Genomic DNA, 20443 nt, shown 5'->3' with positions numbered 1-20443 from the left:
AAGGAGCGCTCCACAGCCGCTCTGGCATCCCAGGCCCCTTTTTACCTAGCATCCGTGTCCTTAGTGACCTCGCCCTCGCCCTCCGTATCCCCCGCCCCGGCTGGCTTCGCCGCTCCCTAGCCTGGCCACGGACAGCGAGCCCCACCACCTTCTCCCCACTCCCGGTTGCCTCCAAACCGTGGAGCCAGCGCGGCGCATCGCAGCCGCGCTCGCCCCGCGCCCCCCGGTGGCCTCCCCAGCACCTTGGGGTCCCGCGCCCCGGTCCAGCGCCCCCCCTGCCCCCCGCCCTGCAGTCCTCAGCCTCCTCCTCCAGCCCCAGTCGCAAGAGCTGTCAAGCCCGCGGCAGCTGAACCAGCCCCGGAGCTCCCGCGTCTCCTCTCCTTCCTTTGTGTGCGCGCGAGCGGAGTTGGGGCGGAGGGAGAAGGGGGAGGTCGCTCTGTCTGTCTGGCTCCTGCTGCCTTTGCCCGGGCTGCTCGAAGGGCCGCCGGGGAGGCGGGAGCCCAGGGGAGGGCGCAGGAGCTGGCAGGGCGCCCCCCGGCCGCCGGGGCGCGGTGGTCCCAGCCGCGCGCGAGCGTGCGCGGACCGCGGCTGGGGCTCCGCTGGAGGCGCGATTAGTCCGCTCGGGCCGCCCCTCGGATCTCCCTCCGCTCCTATCTACCCACCGACACCCAGAGAAGAGCGTGCAAAGGCGCCGAGAGGGACGGAAACCACAAATAAATAGCGGCGGCAGCAGCGCGTCATCTGGTGGAGCAGGAAGTGCAGGCAGAGTCCGGAGGCTGGTGCTTTCTGCGCGTCCCCAGGACTTTGCCATGGGCTGGGGGCCGCGAAGGCTGCGAGCGGCCGGGCGAGGGCAGCGGCGGCGGCGTCCGCACCGGGGCTGAGCCAGCAGCGACGCGCGGGGCGCGCGGAGATGGCAGCGTCCAGCAACTCCAGCCTGTCCGGCTCCTCGGTGTCCTCGGGTGAGTTTCAGCCCGTCGGACGCGGCTGCCGCGCTGGGTCTCTCGCCCCCCGCCCTGGGAGGGGTAGAGCCTACCTGTGGCCGTCCTGCCCCCTCTCTCGGAGTGAGGGCAGGCGTCCGGTGTGGCACTTGTTTGGTTTGCCGGCACCGCGGGCGCCCACAGCACCTCTGCGCCTGACATCTGACAGCGCAGAGGTGGGAGAGCGGTGGCGCCCTTAGTGTGCGAACGGGAGCCTTCTGGGGACTTGGGGAGCAGCAGGCGAGAAGCGAGACGAGCAGGGCAGGCTCGCACTTTCTGGCGCAGCTGGAATCTGGGCTAGCGGGGCGCGGGAGGTTTGGGTGACGCTGGGCGCCCCGGCTCGCCAGCGGCGCGGCGCCCGCCAGGCTGGTTGCCCAAACCCCAGGCTGAGAGAGAAAACCCTGGCTCCTCGCAGACTTGATTTTCTTTGTTTGTTTCAGAAATTAGCTCCGTGGAGACACAAGCTTGGGGCATGGTTTGAGATAGAAGTAATGAAGGGATTCTGTCTTTCTGGTCCTGATTGAAGCGAGTTAGAGGAAGGGAGGTCGAGCCCAACCTCTGCCAATTTGCCGGTTTACAAGTGTGTGTGTGTGTGTGTGAGTGTGATTTTCCTATGTGGCCTCTTGAACATTTTCTTATAATACTCTCTGTAATTTCACTTTCCAGGCATACATTTTGTTTTCAGGTGTGGCTGAGTAAAGGGAGGGCTCCTTTCAGCTTTTTTTATGGTTGATCAGCAGGTCTAATTGAAGAGAAAAAAAAAAAAACTGCTAATGAATCTGAAGGAATAAGAATCAACAGAACCAGATCCTCTGGTTTCTGTGTATGACAGATTTCTAATCAGAATGATGCATTAGGTAGCATTCTTCTACCTCTCTGGTCATTGAAAACTTTAATGACAAACCCCAAAGGCATAGCTGATAAGACCTTCAGTGTAGCGTGCAGTATTGAGGGGTCCAGAAGGTCTGGAAATGCTAAGGAAAATATTCAGTATGTTAATATCGTGTTAATTCCTATTGTGTGTCTTTTGTTACATTACTTAAAAATTAAACTCAGAGGAAGCAACACCTTGGTGGGGCCATTGAACAGCAAGCCGGCCATAAATCAGCCATATCTATGGGTGTGTAACTAATTTAACCATAAATGCAAGGTGAGTTTGACTACGGTGCGATCGTGATGTGGCACAAGGTGATCCCTTGAAAGCCATCTGTTATCTTTTTTGGCAGGTTTAGTTCCAAGGAAATGGCACTTCCTTTCTTCATCACTGCCAACTAATGAAAAGCACAGTGTTGTTAGGCATATGATATAGTTCAAGTTTCTGGTAGTAGCAGCCAATGGGGCAGAACAGTCATATCTTATTAAGAGCAGCAACAAGTTGACCGCCTGTGGTTTTAATTCTGAGAACTCAGCAAATGCTATGGCGTATTTTTAGTACCCCCAAACCACTGCTGCTGCTTTTCAATTCATTTTGGTTGACTAACATTGAATTTAAAATACAGTGATGTTGGCTTACGATTAGCAAGCATATGGTTATTCCTCTCAGAAACCCATCCACTAGGAAAGGAACGGGTGGGGGAGAGAGGAGGCAAGGGGAAAGAAGAAGAGACAAGGGGGCAGTATTATCGCACGATTTACTGATGGCATAAGTTACAGATGTGTGGCACCTGGAAATTCAGCTGTTGGTGTAGCTGAAGAAACCTGATGAAGAAACTGAACTCAGCCTTAAGAAGGACACGTGGGTTTGAAGTCACACAGGAGCAGCTCTAGGTGGTGGTAATTGCCTTGCAGATTGGATGGCGATGCCTCTGATGGTTCTCCTTCCTGCTTTGGTTATCACTTTTTTAAATCCCAATGGGAACTGGGCAATTAGGTGGACACCGAAATGCAAAAAGTGAGCATGGATATATTCTTTGATGTGGATCAACCAGGCCCATGAGCTTCGATGGCTTAATACACCAGTTAGACACTTTGTCTTGAGAAATACCAGAAGCCCGAGTTCTCTATTTAGGCACACTTACCATCGTGTGGCTCATGAATAATTCAGATGGTGCAAGCAATTCACACCTGTGAGAGGTGTTGGGCGTTAAAGAATAGAGCCTGTTTGTGGTGGCAGCTGTGTTCTCCCAGGCAAAGGCCAGAGTCTGAGAAAATAGGGCACTCTATCCCTGTATTAATTTTCGCAGAGGGCCTACTAGGTGCCAGGAAGTATATTATAAGCCTCAGCCGCGAGGAGACTAAGTGAGGAAGGCCATTTTAGGATTCCCTCTAGTGCTGAAGTTCTGGGATTATTGTTCTTGAGTTCTGGCTACACCACTGCCCAGCTGGGTAATTTGAGGTGAGTTACTCAACCTCTCCAAGCCTCGATTTCCTCGTCTGTAAATAAGGCTAACGCTAATAACGGGACCTACATATAGGAATGCTGTGTGGATTAAATGAGATAATGTGTGTATGGCGTTGAGCACAGGGTGTGGTACTTAGTAAGTGTTTGGGGTGAATGCATTTTGCTCCTTTGAGGCATGAAATAGAAGGCACTTCATGGCTCAGACTTTAGGGGCAGAAGTAAGTCCAACACACGTAAAACTTGCCTCTTACATTGCATGTTAAATTTGATCTTGAGATTTGAGGCCCATTGAATAAGCATTTATTAAGTGTATCTTAGGTTTCGGGCACCGTCCCAAGTGTTTGGAATAGAAAAATGAATCAAGGTCCTTTCCCTCACCATCCAGAGGCAGAGATGGACAATACATAGTAATCTGTATTCCAGTTGGAGAAAATGAATTATGTGGAGGAGAGTACAAGGAAGAGAGTTATTCCTTCAGTCTGCAGGGGTCAGTGGGGTGACCTCTGAGTTGAGGCTCAAAGGGTGTGTGGGATTTTTCCAGAGGGCACGGAGGGGGAAAGGCATTTCAGGAAGAGGGAAGAGCTTAGACAAAGTCCCGGAGATGGGGAAGTCCATGGCCTAATTTTTAGCTTCCTTTCTTAGGGCTAGTGATCCATTTTCGAGGTGGTGTCTCTTCTGCCCACAGTTCTGCTTAAGATCCATAAGCAGCATCCTGCATGGAGGTGCTACGGCACTTACTCTTGCTGCTGATGTAGGGGGTTTTGTTTCTGTTCAAGTAGCAGTGGGTTTGATGGAACAGCTCTGGAAGCCTTAGGACGCGTTTGGGCAACTGAGCAGTAAAAAAGGAACTGTCGATTTTGTAGTGAATAGCATATGGAGAGGTGAACTCGAATAATAGGGGTTAAACCTCTCTTGGAGGAATAGATGCGGAAGATTTAGGCTTGGTTGTGTTTGCACAGGGAGTAAAGAGCTAATAACTTACTCAGTAGTTAAGTTCAAAGTTATCTTATTTTCCTGAGAATACGTTCTCACTTGCTGGTGTTGAACCACAACACCCGAGTGTGCCATTTATTCTCCGTTATCAGCTGAGACACAACAAATGAAATAATCAGGTTAAAATTAATTTTTAAACACATTTTCCAAGAACTGTTCAGAAATTTTCTTCTGGAATATTCAATTATGTGTAGAAGAAATTGCTTTGCCTTTGTTTTAATGATAACTGCTAGTAATTAAATTTCACAATCACCTAGATTGCCAGGATGGTTTGATTACCTTTATTGTTTTAAATGGAAAAAAAGAAGCCACTATCCCTATGCTTTTACTCTAGCCTGTGGTACTTGATTATATTCTGAAATAAACAATGGTTAATTTGCAAAACAGTTTTCTTAATAATCACGGGTTATATTTCCTTTTATAATTGAAATAAGAACTTTTTGCATTTTTAGTGATTTGATTGCCAAATGGTAATTTCACAGAGTTAAAAAAAAAAAAACTGACATAAAGTAATAAATAAAGAAGCTCTGAGATGTTTTCCAGTAACTGAACAAGGTAAAAATTAAATATTAAAGGGACCCCTGGGATATGAAGTTGTTAAGATTTTGAGAACATAAACACACTGTATTATAGAAATGAAATCAACCCAGACTTTTGAAATTAAAATGCAGATGGGAAAAGGTAAAAGTCAGTATTTATGTGCAGCATCACTGAAACCTTAATTGGGAAAAGAGCATTCCTGAATGGATTGAAGGATTTATTCCTCCAGATTTTGTACAATAGTAATGTGGGCCAAATAAATAATGTTATTTTCTGCTGTCACACTGGCTTGATCCTAGAAATGATAAATAGGAATTTTCATTACTCATTATTGGAGGGTCAGAACCAGTGACATATACAAATCTTTCATATCCCCAGATGCAGAAGGTAAAGCTGAACTATAATAATGCTGCTAAGACATATCCGTGTGATTACAAACTCCATGGATCCACTGCTACAAAACAGGGTATCTTTGTTGAAACAAGCCCTCTTTTGGATCCCTGAATGATTCAGAAATATCCTATTTTGTGCAAAAGAAATTTCCTTACCGTTGCTTTAGTGAGATCTGCTGGTCATTTAATTTCAACATTACCTAGCGGGTCAGGAAGATTTGCTGATTTTTGGTATTTTAAATCCCCTCCCCCCCCCAAAATTGCAAATAAAAAATCACAAAGCTAAAACTAATGTCCTGAAAGAAATCATTCGCTTCCATGGGGAGTATTGTTCTTTGCTATTTTTCTGGCGACCTTCCCACACCTCATTTTAACTTGTCAGATTTTTCACTGTCCCTTTGTGGTGATCCGGACAAACCCAGTGATAGAGAATCTGAAAGGAAAGACTTTCTTAAGCGTGACCACATGTTTGCTGGGTTTGACAAGGGCCCACGGATAGGTGTGCTTTTACTAAAACACCAGATCCCCCCTATTCCCACAAACCCGACGAAGTGTTTTTGAAAGACCCTGCCATTCGTTCAAACTTTTGGGAGATGCAAACCCCAGGTATTTTCTGAGGCCAGCCCGTGAGGGATTTAAGTGGACAGTGTGTTCTCTGAGCTGCGCCCCGGGGCTTGGCCCGGGTGTCAGTCCCGCTGAGGACCGTCTGCTGCTCTGCGGGGTCTCCTGCTTTTGCACAATGGTCAAAATAACCGGACGTTAGGTTTGGACACTCTGTACATGAGTAGTGTCACATGGGTGAGTTGTGGAAAAGAGTTTTTTGCCAGAAGATCAAGATTCTTGCCAAGATCGTTAGAATCGGGGAAAGAGGAAGGGACCCAGGGATAGACGTGTGATTAATAACACCCATCTATCACCCACCAATCATGTATGTGTTATGAATGTTGTCACATTTCATGGCTCCTGAAGTACGTCACTTAATTTTCACAATGAATGGCTTCCTTCCTTCCTTCCTTGCTCTCTTCTTTTTCCTTTTCTTACCTGGTGTTGTGTTGGTCAGTTTTCTATTCAGAGTTTTTTGTTTTTTGTTTTTTGTTTTTTTGTTTTTTTTTTCATAAATCCTGCCTTTGGTCAGCTCTACTGTTAATGGTTTCCAAATCCTCCCAGTACCTTCCTGCTTCTTCCTCCATTTGCTCCGTGAGGTTGGAAGCTGGTATTCTGTTTCGCGCGTGCATTCTGGTCGGGCATTCAAGACGGATGTCTGTCTGTCTGGTGCAGGCCTATTGGTGTAAGAGTACACATTCCTGTGTGTCAAAATTACTAGCAAAAGCAGAGGTGTATTTAAAGTCTTCATGGCTAGGGGTGCCTGGGTGGCTCAGTCGGTTGAGCGTCCGACTTCAGCTCAGGTCACGATCTCACAGTGCGTGAGTTCGAGCCCCACGTCGGGCTCTGAGCTGATGGCTCAGAGCCTGGAGCCTGCTTCTGATTCTGTGTCTCCCTCTCTTTCTGCCCCTCCACCGTTCATGCTCTGTCTCTCTCTGTCTCAAAAATAAATAAACGTTTAAAAAAAAAATTTGAAGTCTTCATGGCTAGAGGAAAATCCAGTTAGGAATGTGCTGGCCCCATAGGCAGTCTGCTCTGACACAGGACCCATGTGTCTGTTTGCTGGGATCTGAGCTTGAAGACCTGGCCTGTGTTCATTGCCAAGTCGTGATAAAACTTTTCAGCTCTGTACCCATGGAGGGTCATTCACCAGCTGCTTGGGCGAACAGCCTGCTTTTCCCCTCATTTGTTGTTAATCGAACACCTTTGTGGGGGCCGATCTTCGAATATGGTCTTTACAGTATGGTCTAATTACAGCCTTGCCTTGCTTCAATAGTTTGGCCTGTCAAAGTCACCCATCCTCCGCCCGATAAAGTGTTATTTTAAATCATCCAATGTCTGCGTTCCCGTGGACATTCTCTAATAAAGGTGTTCGGTGAATAGCCTTATTTAAAATGTAATCCCTTCAGGTCAGAGGTTACATTGATGAGATTTCTGGAGTTGAGACATTGTCTACACATTGTACAATCACTCCTTGCCTTGGTGGGCCTGCTGGAGAGAACAGTTTTTCAGGAGGAGAGGCTGGATGCTACTTGCCTGGCGGAATCCCCTAGATCTGGATAAACAGTCTGCTTCCTTGAGCTGGCAAGAATTTTCACATTCGAAATGCATCTTCATTAGATGTTGCAGGAAGAGCCTTAAACTCAGAAGATCTGGACACTGAAACTTTTTTTTATAAAAAGTTTATTTATTTTGAGAGAGAGAGAGAGAATGCAAGTGAGCCATCAGCAGAGGGTCAGAGACAGAGAGGGAGAGAGAGAATCCCAAGCAGGCTCCACACTGTCAGCCCAGAGCCCGATGTGGGGCTGGAACTCATGAGCCATGAGATCATGGTCTGAGCCGAAACCAAGAGTCAGACGCTTAACTGAGCCACCGAGGTGCCCCTGGGCACTGAGACCTTTAACCAAGCCATTTAAACCCTTGGCCAGGATACCTAAACCCTTAACTAAGGCTCTTAAACCCTTGGTCAGAGGCTTTAAGCCCTTAACCAACACCCTTAAACCATTAACCAGGACCCTTGAGCCCTTAACCAAAGTTCCTAAACCCTTAATGTAGTCACTTAAACCAGGTAGTTAACCAAGCCCTACAACTAGCTAGCTATGTGACCTTTGGTGAAATTAGCTTCTCTGAGCCTTAAATACCTCTCTCTGGAAACTACAGCTGTGGCAGCCTGTTTCAAGGAATAGATGTGAGCATTAATAGGGTGAGGGAAGCATTGTCTCCCACAGATGGGGCTATCATACTTGCTCAGTAGATGTCAACACCCCTCCTTCCTTTTCTCCCACCCTTAATATCTTGGGGCTTTAGTTCTCTGATCTTTAAACCAGAAAGAGTGCTATCTGATGAATTTATCCCACAGGATTGTCATTCCTGAAGTACTGTTTGGGGGAAATGCTTAGTAAATTATAAAAGCAACAATTCTGAATGGTTGCCCTGTGTCACTCTGTTTACATGCAATCCTCAGAGTATTCTCTGAGGTAGACAGAGTATCCCCTTTTTGCAAACAAAGAGGTTATGTTCAGACAGGGCACAGGGCTGGGGTTCAAGGTTGCCATGATAGAGCCAAGTGTATTTAATTTCAAAGATCCTGTTTTTTTTTCCTCTTGAAACATACGCTGTTGGTTTTTGTCTCTGTGTGTTTAAAAGTGTCTGATATTAAGGTTTAAGGCTGAAATGCATGCTCATTGTTAACAGAGAACATACAGTAACACAGTTGTGCTTCATTCTGTTGTCCTCGGTAGTTACCCAGACCCACATCCAGCCTGACCAAAGCTTATTCTCACTGGTGTCAGGGACTGGGAGGTGTTACCAAGGTACCTAGGGGATTGGACTTAAGGATATCTGTACTTAAGAATGGTCTCCCAGAGTGAAGGGGATATAGGTGTTCAGTGCACTATTCTTGCAACCTTTCTAAGGTTTGAAAATTTTCCAAATGAAAGAAAAAAGACAGAGCGGGGGTAGGGGAAGAATAGTACTACTGAGTAATTAAGTACTAAGTACTAAGAATAGTACTGCTTTGCATCCAGGTGATTTCTTCACTGGAGCTTTAAAAACATTCCATTTTGTGTGAGCTTTTCAAGTCTTGTGGTCACCTCATGAACCTCCCAGATTCTGCATCTTCAGGGGGAAGGATTCGTATTTCTTTTAAGCGAAAAAGTAAGGGAACTGAAATTACAGAAGGCGTTCAGGTAGACCATGTGGAACATTTCCTACCTGAGAATGTTTTCTTTTGTTTTTTTGTTTCATTTTGTTTTTTTTTGCCCCCCCTCCCGAACTGGTTTAACCTCACGGTGCATTGTTGGTTTCAAGGGAGGAGGGAGCCTGCAGGTTGTTGAGCAGATTCCAGAATTACCGAAGAGAATCGGGGTCTGAGGAGCTCCGGGAACTGCCCAGGGCTGCTCAGCAGGTTGATAGTGGAGGTAGAACTGGAACTGACCTCTAGGACCCACATTCCCAGAACATTCATTCTCCATCCCCACTTGCTGACTGATCCTAAAGCGTAGCATTATCCTAAGAGAATTTCTTACCACTGTTTTTTTTTAGGGGGAGCCGGGGGTTGGCTTCATTGAGGCTGTTCTGTTTAATTATTTAATATTTTCAAAACAGAAGTTATAAAGTGCTTTGTATTTTATTTTTTATTTATTAAAAAAAATTTTTTTAATGTTTATTTATCTTTGAGACAGAGCATGAACAGGGGAGGGTCAGAGAGAGGGAGACACAGAATCCGAAACAGGCTCCAGGCTCCAAGCTGTCAGCACAGAGCCCAATGCAGGGATCGAACTCACGGACCTCGAGATCGTGACCTGAGCCAAAGTCGGTTGCTCAACCACCTGAGCCACCCAGGCGCCCCAAGTGCTTTGTATTTTAAATGAGGCTTAAGTCTCAAGGCAGTTGTGCCAGTAGAGGCACAGACTTAAGCGACCTAGCGTCTGCCCTGACTATATATAGCTGTGCTGTCCAATATGGTAACCACTAGCCACATGTAGCTGTTTAAATTTAAATTGATGTAAACTCAGTTCCTCAGTTGCATGAGCCACATTTCAGGTGCTCAGTAGCACATGTGGTTAGTGGCTACCATATTAGACCACGCAGAAATACAACGTTCCCATCGTTCTGTGGAAGATTCTATCGGGCAGCCCTGGAAAGAAGGTGGTTCTAAGACAGGGATATTACTGATGTAAAATTAACAAGCTAAGGATAGGAAATGGTCTCCCATTCCTGTATTTGCTCTGTGTGCTGCTTAGGTTATATTTCACTAACTTTGCAAATTAGCTTTTCTTTTAAAGTAATTTTTTCATAACTTTGAGGGGGAACAATGGAATGACAGCCAGAGGATGATGTTGGGGAGAGTAGTTAAAATATTTATAAACTCTTCTAGTCTTGCAAGCTTTTTAAAAAATGGTCTGCAGTTTCCCTAATGACAACTCTGTTTCTTAAAAAAAAAAAAAATCCTACAGTGAGTTATAATTTCACCCTCAACGAGGAAAAAAAAAATGCCCATGATCAGAAGTAGATTGGATCTTATAATTGTAAATCTTCCAAAACATCATAAGGAAAATAGGAAAATTGTGAATGTGTGGACTGAGGTTGCTAGGGACATATCCAAGCCATCCTATTTAAAGGAGACTTTCTACCAAGTTGGCCATCAGCAAACCATTTGCCTAGAAGTATTTTACTTCTGCAGAAGGCCCACATATGGGGCAAAGCAAATGGACTGGCTTTTAGAAAATAAAGTTAGCTTTTGGAATTTTCGGCACATTTAATTGGAAGAAAACGTGTGCCAAGAAGATGCAAGAACATGGCAGTTGCTAAGAAAAGGAAGCTGTCCTCCTCCTTGAACTTCTGTTGCTGTCTTCAAGTGCATCAAGGAAATGGAAAGGTAGATAGTGTCTTTAAAGGGTCAAACAACCGTCAAGAAATAGTTCAAGGCCATTGGGTTTAAACATAATAGCCAGAGGACTATGGCATGTATGGCTTAATCCTTATTGACATAACTCAGATCATAAATTTAGGGCGGTGTGAATCACAGAATCACTTGATCACTGCCTGCAATTCTTTTCTCATCAGAGGCCTGGTACCTGGATTTCATCTTATCCTCTGCACCCTTGGGACTGGCTGAACACTGTGTGCTTCGAGGAAACAAAACCTGGCATTCTTTATTCATTTCACATATTTGCATACTAACAATATAAAGTAATTTTTCTTAAGTAATTTTGCTTCTAAGAAATACACTCAGGCGATCAGCGTTTGAGACAACAAGGAACCAGGCAGAAGGGAGTAGGGCTTTACTGGTAAATCTTCTGTAGCAAATACTCGAACGTGCGGCTGCCACACTGACCTATCACAGTCTTGAGGCTGAGCCGTGCGCTGCCTTATACGGTAGCCCCACGGGCTGTTTAGGTCTCGAAATGTGGCTAGCGTGACTGGAGCTGCGCTGCAAGGGCAAAATACCCACCAGAGTTTGAAGACTTGGTAGAAACCAAACAGGACAAGAAGTGTCTCACGAACAACCTTGCTGTATGGCGTATGCATTGGAATGATAACATTTTGTGGATCTTAAGTTTAAAAAAAAAGGTATTTTGAAGATCGCTTTCACCTGTTCATTTAAACATGTTTGATGTGGCTCTAGACTATTTAAAACTGGATGCACAGCTCACGTCATACTTGGATCGCCACTGGCCTGGATGGCTCCAGTGAGAATCCACTACACAAAACCGGCTGATTCACTGCTCCATGGCTCCCATAGTTGGAGCCCTGTGCACTCTCTAAGCCAGAAAGGTACCCTCCCTTCCCTGAGGCCCCGGTCAGCCCCCATTCTCAGGTCCCTGTTCTGTTTTAGTGCCAGGCCTTGAGATATGTCCTTCCTTGTCTGGGTCTGTACAGAGCTTTTGAAATGAAATAATACAGAGAGGAACAGGGTGGAACACCATCAGATTCTTACTGATACAGATTTTGTGCCTTGTTCTATGCTGGACTATAGCTCTAGATGTCGCATATTTACTTGTTAGAGTTCTGTGCATCCCTCTTTCCGAAGAAAGCTTGCAGTGCTAGGAAGTTGGGAAGAGAAGCCGAGAGAACAAGGGACACATTTTTCTCCCAGCGTATGTAGAAAATTCTCCGGTGATCATGTTCTCCAGGGGCTCCTTGCCATGAATATGTACATGTGTATAAAACACGTCCGTGTGTGATATATGTCTGTAGGCATGTATATATGTCTGTGCGTGTGTGTTTGTGGGGATATGTATATACAGAAGGCAGAAGTGGATTAGGTTGCAAAAAGTTATTTCCACGCAAATATATATTATATGAGTTAATATCAAGGGAAAGGCAAAGTCAAGCCTAGCGTTACTTTTAGTAATGAAAATATTCACTTGGGATTATGCTAATGATGTGTAGATATTAATACACATAATTCGGCTGCCTAATGTTGATTTAAGTTGCTCATTCAAATTCACTTTATTATAGAAAAATTAGGCATTTGTTTTATAGTGTTTGTCCCTGCAGGCAGTGAAACCGTTAAGCCATGTTTAGTGGGTAAATAACACTATTTTGCTGACTTTCATATGCAAAGAGAGCATTATCCTGTCTCCCACAGGAAGTGCCCTGTGAGTTATTACTTTCTGGCTGGGGACCTGGTTAGTTCAAGCCAGGTGTCCTCTCTGTTACCGCCCTGGTGATCAAGGTCCAAGGTTGAGGTACTGTCAGTGATCAGGGCACAGAAGTTTTTTCTTTTGTGTGACATTAATATGCCTAAGGCTTGAACTTTATCCACACGAGTGCCCTATGCTTGTTTTAAGCAGCCAAACTAACCCACATGCCTTTTTCTTTTTTTCCAAACATGAATTCTTCCTCAGCGAAAAAAAAGCAATTGACAGGGACTTTGTAAACTTTCTTGCAATAATATCAGATTAAGATTAGGAACATAACCACAGCAAATCCTAGGCAATCACAATCGGAAGACGTGATTTGGAATTAGACAATGCAATTTGTCGTAAGAATATAATAATTGCCATAGTACTTATTTGGTTCCGCATTCTAACCCCAGTAATAGCTCTAAGGGTCTTCTGTAAAGATGCTCAGCAGCTTTTCAAGGGAGAGATGCCCTGCAGACATCTTACTTCTCACAAATAGCTGAGTGTAAATCTGTCACTCTGGAATTCATATAGACATGTTTCTGAGAGCATATATAGTTTCAGCGTGTGGTCCCTCCTTATAGTAACGAGTTCCACCCATTTTCCACCCCTAGAGTGGACTGCTATTTCTTTTTATTGCTTTAAATGTAACTCTCTGAAACTTATTTCTGACATCTAACCTCGGGTTTTATAAATAAGTGTGGGTTCATTTGAACCCTGGACTTCAAGAATGGTGTTGTGTATGGAGGCGCCTGGGTGGCTCAGGCAGTTAAGTGTCCGACTTTGGCTCAGGTCATGATCTCACGGTTTGTGGGTTTGAGCCCTGCTTTGGGCTCTGTGCTGACAGCTCAGAGCCTGGAGCCTGCTTCGGATTCTGTGTCTCCCTCTCTCTCTGCCCCTCCCCCACTCACACTGTGTCTCTCTCTCAAAAACTAAACATTAAAAAAAAAAAAAAGGATGGTGTTGTGTGACAAGCATTGGAAAGCTGGGGAGCTGGCCCAAACACCAGCACCAACTGGCTGTGTTAAATCTGGACCCCTCTGAATTTTCTCATCCACAAAATGGGCTAATAATACTTGTGAAAATCAAATGGGATAGTGTCTGTGAAAGAAATGTGAACATTGAAAACTTGGGAACAACCCATAAAAACCTCTGGTCTCATGAAGTTCCATTCTTATAGAGACGCTCTGTTGGTTCCTTTTCTGGGTGATCAATGATCACTCAGAGTTCATAATTGTCTACTGTAACTTGAAAAATCTCCTCTAAATATATCACCTTGCTCTTCACCAGCCTTTCAAAGCCTTGAAGTGTAAGCCTATCAGTTTAGAATCTCTCCATTCAGCGCACGATTCCACTAGGCATCCCACTTTCCCATAAACATTTTAAATTAGCCCAGACAAATCTCTCACCTAAAGAGACACCACTGTTTATACTTTCTGATCCAGAGGAGTGTCTCTTTTTGAAATTAAATTTGGTGTAATATTCAATCTATGCAAATACATCCCTGCAACAGACATGTAAGTTACAAAGCACAGCAAGAGAACTCTCGTAAGAGAGTCAGTCACTCAGTCTGGGAACATCACCTACCCTGGCATCTTCCTGGAAACTCTTCTCTTTTCTCCCTTCCCTCCCCCTGCCTCCCCCTCCCCCCCCCCACCATCTTCTTTCACTCTCTTCCTCCAAAAGTAACCACTATGAATTTCCTGTTTACTGTTACCTTGGTTTCCCTTCTTTCTTCAAATAATTTTGTCACATCACCAAAAACCCATGCATCACAGACAGATGTTTCTGTCTGTTCTGGTCACTGCCAATCTTCAGTACCTGGAACAGTGTCTTGCATGCAGGAGGCACTCAATAATTGTTGAGTAAATGAATATGTCTATATCCCAAGCACTCCATCATAGGAATGCTGCAGTAGCCCCTCCTTTATCTTTTGTATGTAAATCAGCTCTGTAAGGACCCCATCACTGGTTCACATTAGCCACATGCCTTTAATGACTTTTAGAAAGTTAGGGTTTCTTGTAAAAACTTGTAATGTGGAGTATTTGCACTTAGGTGCAATAGAAGACTCCCAACAAAATCACATGGACTTTTCTGAACCGAGACTGCTCCTCAAACCTGATGTGTAGTTCACAACTACTTTCCGGGAGTAAATAGTGAACCACTCAAAGAATATAAGCAGCAAAGCTAGAGCTGAATGGGGAGAGCTACAGAAAAGATTTTAGAAAGTGATATAGCGCATGTGCCACAGCAGTAGCAAACCTTGAAAACAGTATGGGAAAGAAGCCAGTTACAAAAGCCCACATATTGTATGATTCCACCTGTATGAAATGTCCAGAACAGGCAAATCATAGAGACAGAAAGTAGATAAATAATTTCCTAAGGCGGGGAGGCCTGGGGGGGAAATTGGAGTGATTGCTAATGGGCCTGGGGTTTCTTTGGGGGGATGATGAAATTGTCTGTGGTAAGGGCTGCACATGTCTGTTAATAGACTCAAAGTCACCAAACAGTATACTTTTAAACAGGTGAATTGCAGGGTATGTGAATTATACTCAATAAAACTGTTACTTAGAAGAAGCAAAAAAAAAAAAAAAAAAAAGGGCAGAGTAGGGCTGAGAAGGTGAAAAGTTTGTAACGTTAGCAGACGGGGCGGGGTGGGGGGGGTGGGGGTGGGATCAAGTCCTTCCTGGATGGATACTCATAATCACATAGGAGACATTCATTCAGTATTCACTGATCGCAACACGTGGGGGTGTGTTCATATCCTCTTCCCATTTTTATTTCCAGAGTTGTCTTTTTCTGACAGCCCCCGACCTCCTTAGAAGGTGTTCTCTGTGGTTGTTGGTTCCTAGGGTCAGCTCAGCCTGCACCCCACAATGCCTCCTTCCCCTGTGCCCCCCAAAGCCTGCGGTATCCTCTCCCTCTGGCTGAGGAATGAGGGCCAACAGCAGGTCTCCTCTGCTGATGCTGGACAAAGCAATTAGTGCATTTCTCATGACTAGTTAATTAGATTTTTGTGCAGCTTTTCAAGCCCCGGGCACAACTCTTCCACCCTCAAAGCGGAACATGAGTCATCTGGGAACCAAGATTTCTACCGTGTAACCTTGGTACTGCTGAGTTGACTAGTACTGTGATGCTTCTGTGGCTGCCTCCAGATGCCCCCGCTGGATGGATGCGTGTGTATCATCTGTGGGCTCTTTTGTTGTTAATAATCAAAGAACGGGCATGCTTTGATCATGTCAGATCACAGCATTGTACTGTAAATACTTTGTTAGAAAGACTAGAATATTACACGGGTACAGTTGTCTCAGATGTTAGTAGTGTTTGCTTTAACCCTGAACAAGCAAAGAAGCATGCATTTGATCAGATTTGATCCACGATAGGAACACTTCAAATAGGATGTTTTTCAGAACCACATATAGTTCACGATAATAAATCTAATCCATATGAATTTTAGAAACACCTGCTGCTTTTGAGTGCCAGATTGTTGCAAAGGTCCCTTTCCTCTCCCCTCAAGGTCAGTGACTCGTGGGATAAGGTATACTTTCTGCTGGTTGGAGGAAGATCCGGCTGTGGTGGGGAGCTTTTGGAGCATCTTTGGGGACCAGAGTCCCTGGGGCAGCCACTTTCACGGGCAGGCTGCAATCTTCAGTGGCCCTCGGGAGTTTATAGCAAGGCTGGCGCCACTTCAAACTGTTCATGGCTTATCCTTCTTACTCCTCATGGGACGACAGAGATGGGCACCTATTCATGGGAGTTTAATGGCAAAGCAAGTACTAAAACATCCTCTTCGGGTCTCGTTCAGAGTGTTTTTCTGGCAGCCAGAGGAGGAAGTGGGCATATGCACTACAGTGGATTTGCTGTTCTGCGTCCTCCCTCGGGGACATCCGGTTGCCTTGGGTTCCCTACAGCAACACGCGTAGGCAAGGTATTGTGCCAGGTGTTGGCCTCTGCACCTGCTCTCACATTTCACTCCAGGGACGGATCTGACACCTTGATCCTCCTACAGCGGTCCTGCTTTCTCCGTGGTTTTGCTTTCTGCGGTTTCACTTCCCTGTGGTCAAACAGGCTCCGGTAGCAAACGCTCCTCTTTCTGATGAATCGGCAGGTCAATAGCAGCCGAACTCGAGCTGCTCACAGAGCCCAGGTCATTCACCAGGTCTCGTCACGTGGGCATGTATGTCCTCGGCTCACATGATCCCAGGAGAAAGGGTGCGCACGGTGCAGTATTTTGAGACGGAGATCGTATTTACATAACTTTTCTTACAGCATACTGTTAACAGTTTTCTGTTTCATTATTAGTTACTGTTTTGAATCTTGTACCGTGCCCAGCTTACAAACTGAACTTTATCGTAAGTGTGTGTGTGTATAGACAAAACTAATATATATATAGGGTTCAGTACTATCTGTGGATTTAGGCACCCCCTGAGGGTCTCAGAAGATGCCCTCCCCCCCTCCCCCCCCCATAGATAAGGCAGGGACCACTGTGCTCTCTAATGTCACAGGCCAAAGTTTCCTTAACAAAAGCTGCTGTTTATGGAGCTTTTCTGGTGCTGACACCAAAATGCCTAACACATTCACACCTCCTCACTTCCTCTTTAGAACATGTCAGGGTGTAATTATTGTCTGGGTTAGGATGTTTCTGCTGCAAATACAGAAAACCCTGAAGGAGGTGAGAGATAGGGGAACCAAACCGCTGTGGCTTCTGACTGTCAGCTTCTCTGCAGTCTCTTGGCGGAGGACCTTTGTCCTCATCACGGTCTGTGGGTCCAAGACCTGCGTCAGGCTCTGTGGTGAGAGCATGGGGTCTGCTTGAGATTCTCTCTCTCCCTCTCTCTCTGCCCCTCCTCCTCCCTCAAAATAAATAAATATTAAAAAAAAAAGAGTAAAGGAGTACAGGTTTCCCCCACTTTCTGGAACTAGAGTCCCTATGAAAGCTTTTGTAAGCAAAATGACGCAAAGCAAAGAGGCATTTACCATTCATTTATATGGAAAAATTTGTGAGCATTCCCAGACCCCCAGAATAACCTCTTTTTGATTTCTCTGATACCTTAGGACACATCTTGCTAGTGGTTGTCCAAAATAAATCACCGTAAAACACAGATGCTCACAGACACGGTTCAAAGCTATGTGGTCAGATGCTGGGACGCTGGGTGTAGTTTTGGGGAAGGAACTCGGTGGGACCACTATCTCTGCTGGGGGTCTGCTCTGCCTTTGTAACTGCTCACTACAAAACTAATGCTGAATGCTCTCTTTGCTTTTCGTTTTTTTTTTTTTTTTTTGCAAACTGCACAAAACCTTTTTGGATTTCTTTTGGTTAGTGGAAATGTAGGTTAATGTAGGTCTTTTGTAAAAGTGTAATGGCATCATGCAAACTTTTGAGCGGCAGGGGATATCTGTAGTCTCCTGCTTCTGGCTGTGTGAAAAGTGAGAGAACCTTTTTCAGAAGCTCCCCTTCCCCCCAGCAGACTTCCCCTTGTCTCCTGGGTCACAGGCTTGTCACATGCTCATCTCCTAGGCAGTCACTGGCAAGGAGACTAGGATTTCCATGTTGCGTAGTGTCCAGTCATAAGCTCCTTCCTGGAATGGGGGTGGGGCCAGCCTCTCCTAAAGGGGTGAGGACACCTGAACAGAACGGGGTTCTGTGAAGGAGGACAGAGGAATCTAGAGTGTCGGGCACAACAACGTCACCAATGTCCTCAGCCCTTGGAATCTTTAAGGCCATCACAGAAATACTGAGAGTTCTAAGAAAACTGGCCTTTCCCATTCAAAGGACTCATTATAGTCTAGTTGAGAACCAAACAGTTGGTGATCTTATTTAGTCTGTACTAATATTCACTTTGGGACCAAGATGTTTCTGCTTCCCTTCCAAATTAAAGTGACCAAACAGCTTTTACTGATGCTTTGCCTTTACTTGTTAGTGCCTTACGGATTGAAACACTTTGTGTTATGGTTATGGAAAAATACAGAGTTGATTCTGGATAGATTCTTTAGCTCTGACGAAAAGTTGGACCGTAAGGATTGAAGGTTTTGATTCTTGAGACTGACTTTAACTTCCCTGGGCCTGGCGTAAGTTGAAATTGTTTTATTAGAAATTCAGGGAATAATAGTAGATAATTCAACCACTCCTGGTTGCTATGGCAAGGAATTTTTAAAGCTTTGATTTATGAGAAATGGTGATCATTAGCAGCTCTTTGTTTTTAAAACAGAGAGCCCTGCAAACTGTCAAGTCTTGAGTGGAATAGATGATTGGCACCTAGTTGGAGAAAGAATCTGAGGTTATTTCCGAAGAAAAAAGAACAGGCGGAAGGATTTTGGAGAGCTGGTTTCCATTTTTTATTAAAAAAATTTTTTTTATGTTTATTTTTGAGAGGGGGAGAGAGAGAGAGCAAGCGAGCACAAGTGGGGGAGGAGCAGAGAGCGGTAGACACAGAATCTGAAGCAGGTTCCGGGCTCTAAGCTGTCAGCACAGAGCCCGATATGGAGCATGAGCCCACAAGCCAACCCACAAGCTGTGGGATCATGACCTGAGCCCAAGTCATACGCCCAACTGACTGAGCCACCCAGGCGCCCCTCCCATTTTTCATTTTTATGGCAGGCCAAAGTGCGTAAAGATCATCGGACAAGGAGTCATATGACCCAGGTCTGTGCCAGTTCTGTCTCAGCATTTGCTTTTCATGTGGCCTGGGGCAAATTACATTATCATTTTGTAACGTTCTGATGCTCATCTGTAGAATTATTAGGTTGGACCAGATCATCTTGAGGGTCTTGAAAATTTTATGATATTCTGACTCTGCCTATCTCTTCTTGTCAATTTATAGTGCGTTGGCAGTATCCCCAAGGGAACAAGCCTCTCACCCCACACACATACTTTACATAGCAATTACCGTTGACAGCATTGGTCCCGGGCACCCAGGGTGTAAGACATCACAACCATTGGGTGTCTGTGCTGCATTCACGTTTCAACCCTCACTCTGCTGCATAAGGCCAGAGATCTTCCAAGTGGGCTCCAGGGCAGTATTATTCAAGCCTTTTGGAATGCAACTCACACTAAGAAGTACATGTTATATCACAAGTCAGCACATACACACACACATACCATGCACACACACACACACACACACACACATAATTTAATGTGTATTTATTGAGTATTTACTGTTAGAGATGTTACTGCAATGGACAAAAAAGACAAAAAACCCTGATCCTCATGAAGTTTCTAAATACAGAGAGAGAGAATAAGCAAAAGAAACTATATGTAATCTATGAAATATGTGTATCATTATTTTGTGTATTTATAATGTAGATGAATACTAGTTTGTATAGTATATTAGGAGGTGATAAGTTCTATGGAGAAAAATAAAGCAGGAAGGGAGATAGGAGATACTGGGGTAGGGGTGGGGGTGGGGTCTGATACTAAACTATGCGGCCAGGGACGGCCTTACTGAAAAGCTGACATTTGATGGCAAGGGAGCCAGCATGCAGATATCTGGAGGAAGAACATTCCAGATAGAGGGTAATTACAGATGTCTGGCTGCAAGACAGACTGGTGTGTTCCAGGAACAGAAATAAGTTCAGTGGGGCTGGGGTGAATACGAGGTAAATGGAACTGGGCAGAAATGGGTGGGCAGATCATGGTGGGCCTTGTAGGCCGTGTTAAGGACATTGGCTTTTGCACTGGGTGAGGTAGGTTGTCCCTGTAGGGTTCTAGCAGAGTGACATTGACTTGGGTTTTAACAGAACCACTCTGGCTACTATAGTGAGAATAGATTAAACACAAACACTGGGTGTGTGTGTGTGTGCACACGCGAACACACACACACACACACACACACACACACACACAGAGACAAAAGCTCTGCACACAGGGCTTACCCCTTCCTGTGATGTGCTCTCCTATCTGCCTTTCTATTGCATTTCAATTGATTCATCTAAAAACTGGTCAGGGCCCACAAATTGATTTCA

General features: G+C 45.1%; 1 protein-coding gene across 3 annotated transcripts in view; it reads left to right on the top strand.

The window, feature by feature from the left end:
- Positions 1-358: 358 nt before the first annotated feature.
- Positions 359-20443, top strand: part of CHN2 (chimerin 2) — a 300090-nt gene continuing 280005 nt past the window's right edge. Inside the window, exon 1 of one of the 3 annotated variants that reach the window (XM_053218272.1) lies at positions 359-959. In XM_053218272.1, the coding sequence (XP_053074247.1) occupies positions 911-959 (49 nt within the window). In that variant the 5' untranslated portion in view covers positions 359-910. The remainder of the gene's footprint in view (positions 960-20443) is intronic. The other 2 variants (XM_027075183.2, XM_053218273.1) reach the window with 2 other exon arrangements.

Source organism: Acinonyx jubatus, chromosome A2 (assembly GCF_027475565.1).
Source record: "Acinonyx jubatus isolate Ajub_Pintada_27869175 chromosome A2, VMU_Ajub_asm_v1.0, whole genome shotgun sequence".
NCBI lineage: Eukaryota > Metazoa > Chordata > Mammalia > Carnivora > Felidae > Acinonyx > Acinonyx jubatus.
The sequence above is the reverse complement of the archived record's forward strand: the minus strand, read 5'-3'. Positions and strand labels throughout refer to the sequence as shown.